The sequence below is a fragment of the Pochonia chlamydosporia genome, chromosome 6 (genome assembly GCF_001653235.2).
Source record: "Pochonia chlamydosporia 170 chromosome 6, whole genome shotgun sequence".
NCBI lineage: Eukaryota > Fungi > Ascomycota > Sordariomycetes > Hypocreales > Clavicipitaceae > Pochonia > Pochonia chlamydosporia.
In genome coordinates, this window is record NC_035795.1 from 292,444 (window position 1) to 305,703 (window position 13,260).

General features: G+C 50.2%; 3 protein-coding genes across 3 annotated transcripts; 2 read left to right on the plus strand and 1 right to left on the minus strand.

The window, feature by feature from the left end:
* Positions 1-3,526: 3,526 nt before the first annotated feature.
* On the plus strand, positions 3,527-5,236 carry VFPPC_09698 (MFS transporter; the record flags this gene model as incomplete). Its single annotated transcript, XM_018288189.1, has 3 exons — positions 3,527-3,640; positions 3,697-4,083; positions 4,181-5,236. The coding sequence occupies 3 exons, from the start codon at positions 3,527-3,529 to the stop codon at positions 5,234-5,236; spliced, it is 1,557 nt and encodes a 518-aa protein (XP_018141228.1).
* Positions 5,237-7,577: 2,341 nt separating this feature from the next.
* On the plus strand, positions 7,578-9,752 carry VFPPC_14641 (glycosyl hydrolase family 2; the record flags this gene model as incomplete). The annotated part of the gene is made up of 7 exons (XM_018292409.1): positions 7,578-8,098; positions 8,148-8,326; positions 8,398-8,804; positions 8,863-9,048; positions 9,098-9,241; positions 9,288-9,418; positions 9,473-9,752. 7 exons carry the CDS (start codon positions 7,578-7,580, stop codon positions 9,750-9,752), a joined length of 1,848 nt encoding a protein of 615 aa, XP_018141226.1.
* Positions 9,753-10,032: 280 nt separating this feature from the next.
* VFPPC_14642 (aminopeptidase 2) lies at positions 10,033-12,820 on the minus strand (the record flags this gene model as incomplete). Its single annotated transcript, XM_018292410.1, has 3 exons — positions 10,033-10,506; positions 10,570-11,685; positions 11,744-12,820. The coding sequence occupies 3 exons, from the start codon at positions 12,818-12,820 to the stop codon at positions 10,033-10,035; spliced, it is 2,667 nt and encodes an 888-aa protein (XP_018141225.1).
* Positions 12,821-13,260: the final 440 nt, after the last annotated feature.

Below are 13,260 nucleotides of genomic sequence, written 5' to 3' on the forward strand. Positions count from 1 at the left end.
GACATGTACAATCAGAGTTGCCGCGCTCGCCCGTCATAAGCATCGACATCGAAGGCTCATGCTTTCGCGAAGTACCACGCTTAGCAAGCTTGGCAGCACCAATTTACAATTTTACAATTCTCTCGCAGGGTCCTCATATTTCCACGGTACTGAGACCCAAACATTAGGTCTCGTGTCAGTTTTCCATCTCACCCTTTCTCATAGTCCCGTGACCGGCAGCCAGGAGCGACCGACATTCGATACAGCTTGCAGTTCCAATGCTAAAGAACCATAGCTAGTTGGCGTTAGTTCTCTTACCTCTGATATATATACTTGGTACTCATGTTGTCATCTATTGCCCCTGCGTTGCGGCTCTTCTGATCCATAAAACGTGAAGATACAGGAGTTTGATGTTCATTACCCAGCGCCTCTCGCTTTGAGTGCTGGCATGCTTATTGACCTTGAGGCAGGGGCAACATAAAAGTTGACTGTGATTCAGATATCATGAGCGCCGACCCTTGCGCTCTAGCGGGCTCTTCGGAACGGGACAGTATCTACCATTTCCTTGATAAGTTTTCTCCAGTCTCTGACTTCAGTCATTTCACTTGTTGTTGGATGCGTCGTCTTCCAGAATAAGATGAGCGCCTCGGCCTGGCTTCTTACTCATATAGGGCAGCAGCTCTCGAGACCCTTTAGTGTGCAAAGAAGCGTCCAACTTGGGGGTTTATTGGCGATCAGACGGGAATCAGCAAGTCATTATTAGGAAAGCTGATGAAAGGGCATGAATTAAAATACGCAAACCAGTACAAACTGCACGCAGGTAACGAGGTTTGCTCCCCAACACCGCTCTATGGTTAGTAGGTTGCATTTGTCGAACTCTGCGATTTACTAAACTTGTTTGCTTGTAGTCACAAGCCTATATTGGCTATATGGGTTTTTCTTCTGGGAGTAATAGCCATGAACCCTGAGCAATACACACCAGCAGCGAAGTTAACCCCAATTGGCGTGAACTTCGATTGAGAACTGGCAGGATTGGACCGAATTACATTCAGCCAGATATACCAAGCTTGAAGGAAAGTAAATTTGCAGTCATTCTTGCAGTAGCATTGGTTGGAAGCCAGAAATTTGTTCCATTTAGGTTATTAGCGGAGCGGTATAAGTGGTGATAAACGAGAACACCACTCACCACCCAGCCACGACAACATCAACTGCAGCAAACGCACATGACGTGCTGCCGAGGACGAAGCAGCATCTAATCTCATTGACCGTTATCCATACTCTAACAGAGATCTTTTACTTTTGCCCAAGATTTCTTATGACGGCATACATGTATATCAGGGCAGCGGTGGGGCGTAGATCAAACGCTTGAGCATTGTGTGGATTGCGCAATCGTCGCGGAGTCTTGCAAATACAACAGCACGTCGTTCACTAAAGAGGCCAGCGAGCGGGATGTAATTCGTTGCCGGTTTCGGCTGGCGTTTGCGTTGTTACCGGTAGATGTGAAGGCCGCAGGTGCTTTTAGGATATATTCTTTACGCAGGGCCGAAGAGCATACCAACATAATTCGTTCTGCCTTTCTGCTTGGCGTATTTAATTTGAACTTTTAAGTGTTGCAAAGTCTCTTGTTTGTGCTCGATATGGCCGAAATACCTTCAAAGCAGACAGTGCTGCTTCTACATGCGCCGAAGCAGGAGTACAAGATATTTGAGGATTACCCGATTCCAGAACTACACCACGAATCGGAAATCCTCGTCAGAAATAAGGCAATTGGTTTAAATCCAATTGATTGGAAGGCACCGTAAGCGTTTCGTCTCACTCTTTGGGTATTTCTAACTATAAATAGAGACTTTAACTTTGGTTTGCCGGAACTGCCATATATCGCTGGGAGAGAACTGGCTGGGGTTGTAGCCAAGACTTCACCAGGGAATAAGAAGTGGAAGGTCGGTGACAGAGTATGTACTCTTGGATCGTTGGAATTGCATGCCGCTTTTTATCGCTGACCTCTTTATCAGGTAGCCGTTATATCTACCGACTATCGTGACCTGCGAAAAGCTGCGTACCAACAATTCGTCGTTGCTCAAAGCCACAACGTCGTCCGACTCCCACCGTCTATATCATACGAAGCCGGCTCAACACTTGGGGTTGCATTTGCTGCCGCAGCGCTTTCATTAGGGGTGTCACTGGGCGTAGACTTCTCCCATGTTCTCGACGGGCCAGACCTGTATCAGTCAGTTCGCGATCTGGGCCCGGAAAACCTGCCGCAGGATGTGGTCACAGAATGTTTGCATGGGATTCAACCTGATGAGAGGCCCAGACCTGGCGACTGGCTCGTCATTTGGGGTGGTAAGAATATAATGCAGGCCTTTCTCCCTCATTTTGATCAGCGCTGAATGAAGATAGGTTCCGCGACGTCTGCAAACCTCACTATCCAGCTCGCTAACCTCGTCGGATTAAAAGTAGCTGTGGTGGTAGACAGCGCGAAACATGGCTTCCGCCTGTTGAATCACAATGTCATCCGTCTAAACTTGTTGATTGACAGCCACGATCCGAAGCGCGCTGTGGACATCCTGTGCGCAAATACGAAGGGCCGTCTGCGCTTTGGTCTGGACACTCGTGGCTCGGAGTCGGCGACTCATTTACTAGAGGCATTGAAGCAGAGTCACGATAAGAGATACGTGGACTCTGCATCGTTGATATCGCCGCCAAGTACGCCGAGTGCCATCAAGAAACGGCGCGGCCACTTGGTTGGCCTCACGGGTTTGCCTAAGGGCTACCAAGGCAGTGACGTATTGCTGCATACAGTGCCGATCAAACTTTTCCACGAGGTTGAGTCAATTGGCGAATCGCTTGTTACTTGGGCTGCCAAATTGTTAGATAAGAAGCTTCTCTTTCCCCCAGATATCGTGGACATGGAATATGGGCTGAGCAACGTGAACGCCGGTCTGGATCGGATGCGCAATGGCGAGATTAGCGGCGGAAAGTTGGTCGTAAGAGTATAGATTAATCGTACTGGAATGGATCAATATGTGTCCAAGGCTGTTCCTAGAATAGTTGGACTTTGTGCGTTGCGATAAGTTTACTTACACCCACATCAATTCACCTTGCCGTCAGGAATTCGCGACAGCGAAGAGAAAATTCGCAACTCAATCGACCTCAAGAGTTAAAACCCACTCTCCCTCTCTGGTACAGTAAGCTCACATTATGAGTCAATGGACCCCGGAAATGGTACCCAGAGAGGAAGCTGAAGGAAGAGTGTGGCGTTGTGCAATGTGGACTCAGTAAGCAACTTACATTGTAATCTTATCAGATCATCAGTCGGCTGATCGCCAGTCTCGGTTTGAAACCGGAGGCCGAGCTGCAGAATCTTGCAGCGATAATTAGGACTGCGATCATCAGCCCCGGAATTCACGTCGCTTAAGTGTCAGTTTGCGGGGAATTATGAAGTATTTAACGTTTCTCATGGCTGATTGATCTTGACCTCACACATCTTGTATACCTGCAGTTTGCCCTTCCACAGTGAAATCATCAACTTGACCAACTTCACAACATGTCAACCGAGGGGAGAAGTAATGGCGCGACCGACAAAGCTATAGCAGCAACTCAACATCCAGTTCACGATGAAGAATCCGGCTATCCACCTTCCAGACTGCCTGATCACGAAGTACGCTCAAACCTTCAAGAATCTTACCACGTTATACACTAATCGGCCAATGTCAGGTAACATGGGATAGCCCTGACGATCCCGCAAACCCCTACAACTGGTCGAATAGACGCAAAGTAATTGTCGGCATGGTATGTTCTGGCAGCCAGCTCATCACCACCATGTCCGCAAGCATGGTCGCTCCCGCTCTCGACCAGATCTTACTCGACTTAAAGATGGCGCCGTCAGTGGGACAAATAGCCTTTTCAGTCTTCTTTCTCGGACTGGGATTCGCTCCGTTTCTAGTCGCGCCATTGGCCGAGACATATGGTCGAAAGCCGGTCTGGCTAGCCGGTAACGTCGTGTACATCATCTGGAACTCGCTCTGTCCAGTCGGCAACTCTCCCGCCATGATGATCGTTGGCAGGCTCCTAGCAGCCTCTGGGTGTAGTGTGGGTGTCACGGTATGATGCAATGACGCAGTAGTTTTCCCCCTTGCTTTGGCCACATGGGCTTGTATCTTGTACTTGAAGCTGACTGTTTGATGTTGAATGTGTCTAGCTCACTGGCCCTGTTCTTGCGGACATGTACTACGCTCAAGATCGTGGCAAGTCGTTGGCTATTTCTAGTCTGCTCCCATATCTTGGCCCAGCTCTGGGTCCGATTGTTGGTGGACTGGCCGCGCAACATCTTCGCTGGCCATGGCTATTCTGGATTCTGTCCATGGTTGACGCACTTTTCCTGGTTCTCGGAATGTTTATTATCAAGGAGACATATGCGCCAGTCTTGTTGCGACGAAAAGCGCTGCTCAGGGAGAAAGCAAACTCGTCGTCTGTATCACCAGCAGCGGCCGCAAGAAGAATCAAGAAAACCGAAAAGATTAGAACGATTAGCCAGGAGCTTTTCAGCCGTCTTGGACCAGCCATAATTTGGCCACTTCATCTAATGGTGCGCCGTCCCGTCATCCCGCTCTTGGCAATTGGGGCGGCTGTAGAATTTGGTATATTCACAATTGTACTGTCAACATTTGCCAACCTATTCATCACACAATACGGTCAGTCAGAGACATCCGCCAGTTTGCACTACATAGCCATCGCATCGGGCGCCTTCATCACCGCCCAGGCTGGCGGCCGTGTCATGGACCTGCTCTGGCATCGCATGAAGGCAGCGAGACCAGATCAGGAACCCACTCCAGAGTACCGAGTACCGTACATCACGTTTGGCCTGTTCCCGGGAATAATTGGTCTATTTTGGTATGCTTGGGCGGCGGAGAAACGAGCTCATTGGGCGGTTGTAGATGTCGGCATCTTGCTATTTACGTGTGGAACGTTCATGTTCGCCCACGGTCTCACGGCATATCAAATTGACGAGTTTACGAGCACGAGGGCAGCTAGCGCCAACGCAGCGACCCGTGTTTGGATCTACATTCTCGGATTTGCGTTTCCAATATTTGCGCCAAATTTGTATGCTCGGCTGGGGTATGGTTGGGGTAACAGTCTTCTTGCGCTTGTCTTCACCGCATTATGTGTGCCCATTACACTGGCTTTATGGTTTTGGGGCGACAAGATCCGAGCTATTGGGCGCACTGCTCAGGATGAAAAGGAGAGGCTCACTTGAGGCAATTTAGTTGGGGTCGTGGTCGAAGGTACGCACGGCGGGTGAATGGGGACGTTCACACGGTTCCATTCACACCAGATTTAAGCTCACAGTGGGATGGCACCAAAAGCGTAACAAAGCATTGTTGCCAGATGATGGTTGGTTCAACGGGCGCCACCTCAGTGATGAAATGGGTGGTATTTAGTCGGTTGGGTTGTGAAGCGGACGCAGGGCAGCAGTGCAACTCTGTTGTATGTACGGAGTAACTCGAGGTGATCTCGAACTCGGACACACAAGACATGCTTGCCACGATGTCACCATCATTATGCGCAGTTCTCCGCATCAGTTCTTGGGCCGATGGGTGGTATTCCTGTGAGATTTAGCACTTTTTCGCTCAAGCAATAGTAATCAGAGCGTCTACTTTTTGTGGTGGGAATTCTTGTCATTTACCCGGTGATTTCCTAATCAGACTCGGCCGGTAGGCATGCTTTGTCATAGCCCGTAGAGCGAACAGAAGCATCATCTGCCGAAGCTCCCGCGTAGGATCATCATTTCCATATCGGGCAGGTTGATTCACAGCCTCTTGATGTTGGGCGATGAACCATGGGACGCGTGAGCAGCCAGGCTTACACGAATACAGGCAGAAAGAACGGTGAGAAAGGCACGAGTGGTTTGTCTGGTGCCAGTTGTCCAGCATGATCGAGCATGACATACATGCCTTGTACAGAGGAGCCAAGAGGTAGCATGGGTTAGGTTGTTGTCAGTCTCGGGGAACGCGGCGGAGATTATAAGAAGATCCGCGATGGCATTTGTATACATGGTAGTTAATGTATGAAAGACAGAAAGACAGACCAGGGTGTGATGTATGGATGGACATGAGAGTATAGAAAGCAACCAACCACGAGACTTGAACCCCAGATAACACCAACAAGAACCGACTTCAATGCAACTTGCCGGATCAACTCAACTCTGTTAGTCCATCTCACTGACACATACCCCGCATTCTAATTCATGAAAATCAAGGACGATTTCAGCAAAGTCCATCTTAGCTTCGCATCAAACTATGCCGAGTGATGAATCACGAATCACGACAACAGCCTCAAGACAGTAATCGCGATCCTAGAAAGTTCAAAAAGCCCCCTCCATCTTATACCAAATCCTTCCATCTCCATCTCCATGTCAAGGTCAAATTTATGTTTGTTTGGCGCACCAATCGGAGCTCAACCCACAAGGCCGAGATGAAGCCGACATATTGCACCGCCTTCAAAGCTCAATGTTGCCTTTCGACTCTCTCGACTTTCACACTCCCCAATCTACATGCACAGTGACGCCTGCGACATCCGAGATCAGGTAGCAGAGTTGCAATACCTCACCATTTTGTCTCTTTTAAAAGACAAGCCATCATGACATGAGCCCCGAGCCCATGCAAATTTCCCCTCAGTAGCATCGAACCCCTCAACCTGGACTCCTCGACTGCAGCTGTTGTGATCACGATCGGCAAATGTCTTACCTGTTCGACGCAAAGTGTCAGGCGCCGTGATGCCAAGAATAAGTGAGCGAGGCGGGGAAGCACGAGCAGTCGTGATGACCTTTCCAAATTTCGTGAAGTTTGTGACCATATGAATGAATGTCACGAATATCGCACCTTCAGCCACCCAAGGCATTAGATCAACTATTTTATACGGCTCTCTAGCATATCAAGTAACATGTTGGACAAAAGTACCATATCCCAGCATCTTTAGAAACAGCAAGAAAAAAATTAAAAAAAATCTTTTCACGGTGATGCCTCGAGGTCTGTGGCAGCGCCTCTCATAACACCTACCCAGATAGGCACTCTTCTCAACTCAAAATAAAATACGTAGCTGTGAATGTAACTCCCCCCATCTCACCAGGCTTGGCTCAACACTTGGAAGTGCATAAACGGCCGACAGTGAGATGTGAATTCCCTAGCGCAAGCTCCCGATGTATGATTGAGTCGTTTGAACCCAGACTCCCACGCAGATCTACATTCGCCGCACCGCACCCTACATTGACGTTGTGATTGACTAGCTCCTAGTGCATACTTCAAATATACGCTCATGCATGCTCCAAGTCAGTGTCGGGATTACATGGTTTCGCGTGTACTTAAGTAGGCCATCTGCGACACCTTTGTGTGCCCTCTGGGCATCCCATCCCATCTCATCCTGTCCCATCCCCCACGTTTTATGCTTCTTCCAAGACATAATATTAAACAATGTAAGCATCCCCCTTCTGGAGCAGTGTATCACTGTATATACAAGTTTTCCCCATCTAGTCATTCACTCCAGTTATGCTAACACGCCCAAGTCACAACAACATATAAGGAATACAGCAACCCATCACTATGCAGCTGTTACAGCGCATCCTGCTAGGCGGCCTGACCTTGCTTCCTATTCTGGGAACAAGTGAAGCACAGTCCTACAAAGTCCAGAAACCTCCTCTAGACACCGACTGGACATACAAGGTGGGAACGAACCCATGGCCAGAACACCCGCGGCCGCAGCTCCGTCGCGAGGAGTGGAAGAACCTCAATGGCATATGGACGTACGAAGGAGCCGGCCAGACTTACACCTTGAGCGGTCCGCCAACTGTGGATGCATTGTCGCGTGAAATCATGATCCCGTCGTGTGTTGAGAGTGGTCTCTCGGGCATTCAGGACCTCAATTCTACCAATATGTGGTTCTCTCGTAGTTTCAACGTCCCAGACAACTGGAGGGGACAGGACGTCCTGCTCAATTTTGAAGCTGTCGACTATGAAGCCACTGTCTTCTTGAACGGCATCAAGGTCGGCACAAACGTTGGTGGTTACTTTCGATTCACTATCAATATCACCAAGAACATTAAATGGGGACAGAACAACAAGCTGTAAGTTTGAGATAGTATAGTGAGAACATCTGCTAATCATCACTGCTAGCTTCGTCTTTGTCTACGACCCAACAGACACGGATATCATTCCCATTGGGAAACAGACCAGAAACCCAAGCCACATCTTCTACCGGCCCTGCTCCGGCATCTGGCAGACAGTATGGCTGGAGAGAGCACCCGCAAACCGCATCACTCAACTCGACGTGACGGCAGATATGCACGGCGAGGGTAAGCAACACTCTACATCAGTTTCAGAATAAACACACCCACAAGGAAGCTGGCTAACTTCTCGCCAAAAGTCAAGCTAACTGCTCACACTACGCTCAAGAAAAACGCCGACATGAAGATCGAAGTCTTCGACACCAACGGCCGCGTTCTCGCCGAGCAAAAAGGCTCATCCGACAAGGAAGTCCAGTTCAAGGTACCCAATGTAAAGCAGTGGTCGCCCTCGTCACCCACGCTTTACAACATGACAGTCACCATGGGCGATGAAGTCGTCCACAGCTACACGGGATTCCGCACAATCAGCAGCGGCATCGTCAACAAGGTACAACGGCCGATGCTCAACGGCAAGTTTGAATTCCTGTTCGGCACGCTCGACCAGGGATACTGGCCTGATGGGCTGTACTTACCGCCGAATCGGGAAGCCATGATCTACGACTTGAAGATGTTGAAGAGCTTGGGCTTCAATATGGTCCGCAAGCATGTATGTACCCTCACACACATGGTAAGCCTTGTTTCAAGGTCAACTGACGGATGTGCAGATCAAAGTTGAGCCGGATCTGTTCTATCGTGCGTGTGATGAAATCGGCCTCTTGGTTATCCAGGATATGCCTAGTCTTCCTGCGGACGGCAACAGACCTCCCAATGCGGCACAGCAGGCCGAATTCCAACGACAGCTCGAGATACTCATCAACGAGCACAAGAGCTACACGTCCATTGTCGTCTGGGTGGGTGATATTCTTCACAAGTAGTGTTCTTCCATTAACCACCTTACAGGTCATTTACAACGAGAGCTGGGGACAGCTCCGGGGCCCTCCTTACCCCGAGGAGAAGCTTACGGAAGTCGTACGCAAGATCGATCCCTCCAGACTAATTGACTCTGTAACTGGCTGGAATGACCACGGATTCGGTGACTTTTCCGTACGTCCTCCTAACCTACCTGTTGATCGCAACTAACACATCTCAGGACAACCACCATTATGCCAATCCCCAGTGCGGCACGCCCTTCTACTCGCTCGCATCTTCTCCATACGACCCCAAGAGGATCGGTTTCCAAGGCGAATTTGCCGGCATCGGTCACAACGTTTCCATAGAGCAGTATGCCTCTCAAACACCCTCACCAGTTCATTTATCGTGACTAACTTCCTCTAGTCTGTGGAACGTTCAACAAGCCATCGACACCATCAACCAGACCTACGAACTCAACGACGACCTGGAAACATACAACTACCGCGCCCAGGTCCTGTTCCGCGAACTCACCGAACAGGTCCGCTTCTATGCCTGCAGCGGCGCCGTGTGGACCCAGACTACGGATGTCGAGGGTGAAGTCAACGGCTTGTACACATACGATCGTCGGGTGCTTCGACCGAATGAAAAGTTGTGGAAGGGCCTCATCAAAGACATATTTGATCAAGCTCAAAAGCGAGCTTAGTGAAGCTCCAAGTACGGAACAAGATGCATCTATACCGGGGGCGAGGTGGCTCACAATGTTTATGAGGAGCTTTTTATGTTCTTTCTTTTATAGGTGTAGCATGCAGTTGATAAAGATGTGATCCGTTATAAATTATGCTTTTATATTTTACTTTGGTCTTGTGCTGAGACTGCACATCTGCTATGGCACCACATCAATACTCCACCACAGCGCCAAAATATGTCTGATGCCGTTGTTTTAAAGACTTCTGCCATCATTTTTGCCCCGTACCTCTCAAAAGTTACTTGGAGTACCCATTAGCCTTCACCCACGCAGCAACATCGTCCTTGTCACGCGACAGCCATGCAATCTTGGACCGGATGCCGTCTCTGCTCTGAGCTAACGATTGGTCGTATCCATTGGTATTCTTGGACTCGAAGAACTTGTCCACCCTGTCGAGCTGCTTCTGAGATGTGAATCCAGAAGTCATAATGTTGACTACACTGCCAAGCATGGACAGACCGGGAGGGAGCTTCTTGCAGAGAAGATCCCAGTTCTCCTCCATCCACTCGTACAAGGCCTCAATACCCTCAGCATGAGTGCGCAAGCCGATGATTGGCATGTACACGTCTTGGTCCTTGACATCAGAGCTGAAAAGAAGGCTGAGCGTGCGCTTGATGAGCTCCGGTTGCTTGGCACGGCCGAAGCTGCGGAGACAGGTATTCCGTTCGTCGGAGCCAGAAGTCGATCTATAAAAGTCGAGGATTTTGTCATACTATGGCCCACCTTTGTTAGCAAAATGGTTATGCAAGGGAAATTTACAGACTAATACACATACCTCTTCGGTACCGCCATATCGCAAAGAGATGGCAAACACGCTCTTGCGAATGTTGGGGTGGATGGCGGCCTTGTCGCCGGCCATGAACCTGTTGAACATGTCCTTGGAGGCGTCGATGATCTTCTGATCGCCGCTGAGGCCGGCGCTCTCAAAGAGCAGAGCCTTGAACTGCTGCTCAATATGGCCGTCGTTTTCAGAGAACTCCCAGCCCATTTTGTGTGCCTTGGGGCTCAGCAAGTCACGCTGGAAAGCCTTCAGACCATCGGTGATGGCCGCATCCTCAAACACCCAGGCGCTCTGGATGGCGCCCAGGCGAGCGATAATCTCGTTCCAGACAACGAATTCGGTTTCAGAGTCGAAGCCCTTCAGTAGGTTGAGCACACCAGAAGTCTTTTGGTAGCCAGAAGTGGCAAGCGCACCAGCATCAGCAATCATACCAGCGCGATCCTCAACGGACAGCAGGCCATCCTTGGCAGCTTGACCAAGTTTCTCCAGACGAGCAGGAGAGTACGAGGTGCGGAAAATACCAGTGTGGTTGGCATTCAGCTTGAAGAAATCGGTGCTTGGAACCTTGAAGTCCTTCTCGCGCTCATTGAGAGCGATCTGGCCATCAACACCGTCCTTGGTGCGAAGACCGAGGAAGACAGGGTACAGAATCTTGTCATCCTCGGGCTTGGCGTCACCGGTTCGCAGGAATCTGTTTTGTTTGACGTGAATGGAGCTGTTATCAGCATCTTCGGACACGGTCAAGACTGGATACCCAACTTCCTTGGTCCATGCTTGCATGACCTCGTGGACGGGCTTGCCGCTAACAGCACTCAGAGAGTCCCACAGGTCACCAGTCTGGGTGTTACCATACGCGTGCTTTTTCAAGTATTGACGGACGCCCTCAAGGAAGGTCTCCTCGCCAAGGTAGGTGGAAACCATGCGAAGAACACAAGAGCCCTTGGAGTAAGAGATTGCATCAAAGATCTGGTTGATTTCGTCGGCTCGCTTAACGGGCACCTCGATAGGGTGGGAGCTGCGGAGAGAGTCAAGCGACAGAGCAGACTGCAGATTGTCGGTAACATAGTTCTCCCAGACCTTCCACTCCGGGTAGAATACGTTGGAGGAGTACTGCAAACTATTGGTCAGTCACTGCGCACTCGAGACGGTATCTGGTTTCAACACATACCCAGGAAGTCCAAGTAGCGAAACCCTCATTCAACCAGAGACCCTCCCACCAGTCCATGGTGACGAGGTTGCCGAACCACTGATGAGCCAATTCGTGCTGGACAACCTCGGCCACACGCTCCTTTGTAGCGGCGCCGCTGGTCTTCTCGTCGAGAAGCAAGTCAACAACTCGGTAGGTAACAAGTCCCCAGTTCTCCATTGCACCTTGGGCAAAGTCGGGAATGGCGACCTGGTCCATTTTCGGGAGAGGGAACTCAATTCCAAAGACCTTTTCGTAAAACTCAAGGGTCCGGACGGCAAGGTTGAGAGAAAACCGGCCGTGCTCAATGTCCTGGCCGGGGGGAGCATAGACGCGGACAGGAACGCGAAAGTCGGTGGACTCGACATAATTCAGCTCACCAACAACAAAGGCTACGAGATAGGTGGACATGAGAGGAGAGGTATTGAAGTGAACGGCTTTCTTGGTTGTGTTGCTGATGGTGGACTGAACATCTTCCTCCTTCTCAACATCCATATTACTCAAGCAGGTCAAGTTCTTGTCTGCAATGAGCGTGACGGTGAACTTGGCCTTGAGAGCAGGCTCATCGAAGCAGGGGAAAGCTCGGCGGCAGTCTGTAGGCTCCATCTGAGAGCAGGCAAGGGTGCCTTCGGTGCCGTCGTCGCGCTTGAATGTGGACCGGTAGAAGCCGGCCATCTTGTCGTTGAGCTGACCCGTGAACTTGACCTCGAGTTGGGCCTTGGAACCCTTGGCAAGAGAGCCGTCGAATTCAAATTTGCTGGTCTGAGTGGGCTCATCGTAGGAAATCTTGGGGGCGGAGCTGACAGTCTGGCCGTTGGCAGAAACCTTGGAGCTGTGGATGTCGAGCTCAAGAGTATTGAGCGACACCGAGTTGGAGTCCTCGGCAACGTCCAGATCAATGACAACGGTACCGTCAAAGGTCAGCTTGTTAAAGTCGGGCTCGAGAGTAACATGGTAATGGCGAGGAATGACATTGGCAGGAAGCAGCTCGCGGCCATGGGTGCTGCCGGGAGCAGCACCACCGCCAGTCTGGTCGACACCAGCCTGAGCTCTGCACATTTTGTCTTGATGTCTTCGATACGAACAATGGCGAACTTGAGTGTTGCGCCAGCGGTTGAATCCGAGATGATATCGGACTCGAGACGAGACACGTGTTGTAGAAGAGGAGGCAGCAGTCGTAAAGGATCGAGGCAGAAGGCCAAGTGTGGATTCGAATATTGATCTCTTATGGGGAAGCCTGAGCAGCAATATCCGTGTTAGCGGGTCTTATGATAGCTCCAAGAAGAAGGTGAAAGCTATTGTCATCATATAAGTGGGAGTAAGCCGAAGCCTAGTGGAGCCGAGATGGTGGCTGAAGCTTTGTGAAGAGAGGGGCAAGATGTGATGGGAGGAAGTAGTGAGGGGTGACAGAGTGACAGGAGATGAATAAATCAGACCATGCAGCACTTTACAGTACTTACTGTAACACAGTTCCAATTCACCGCAAGATGAAGGGGGAC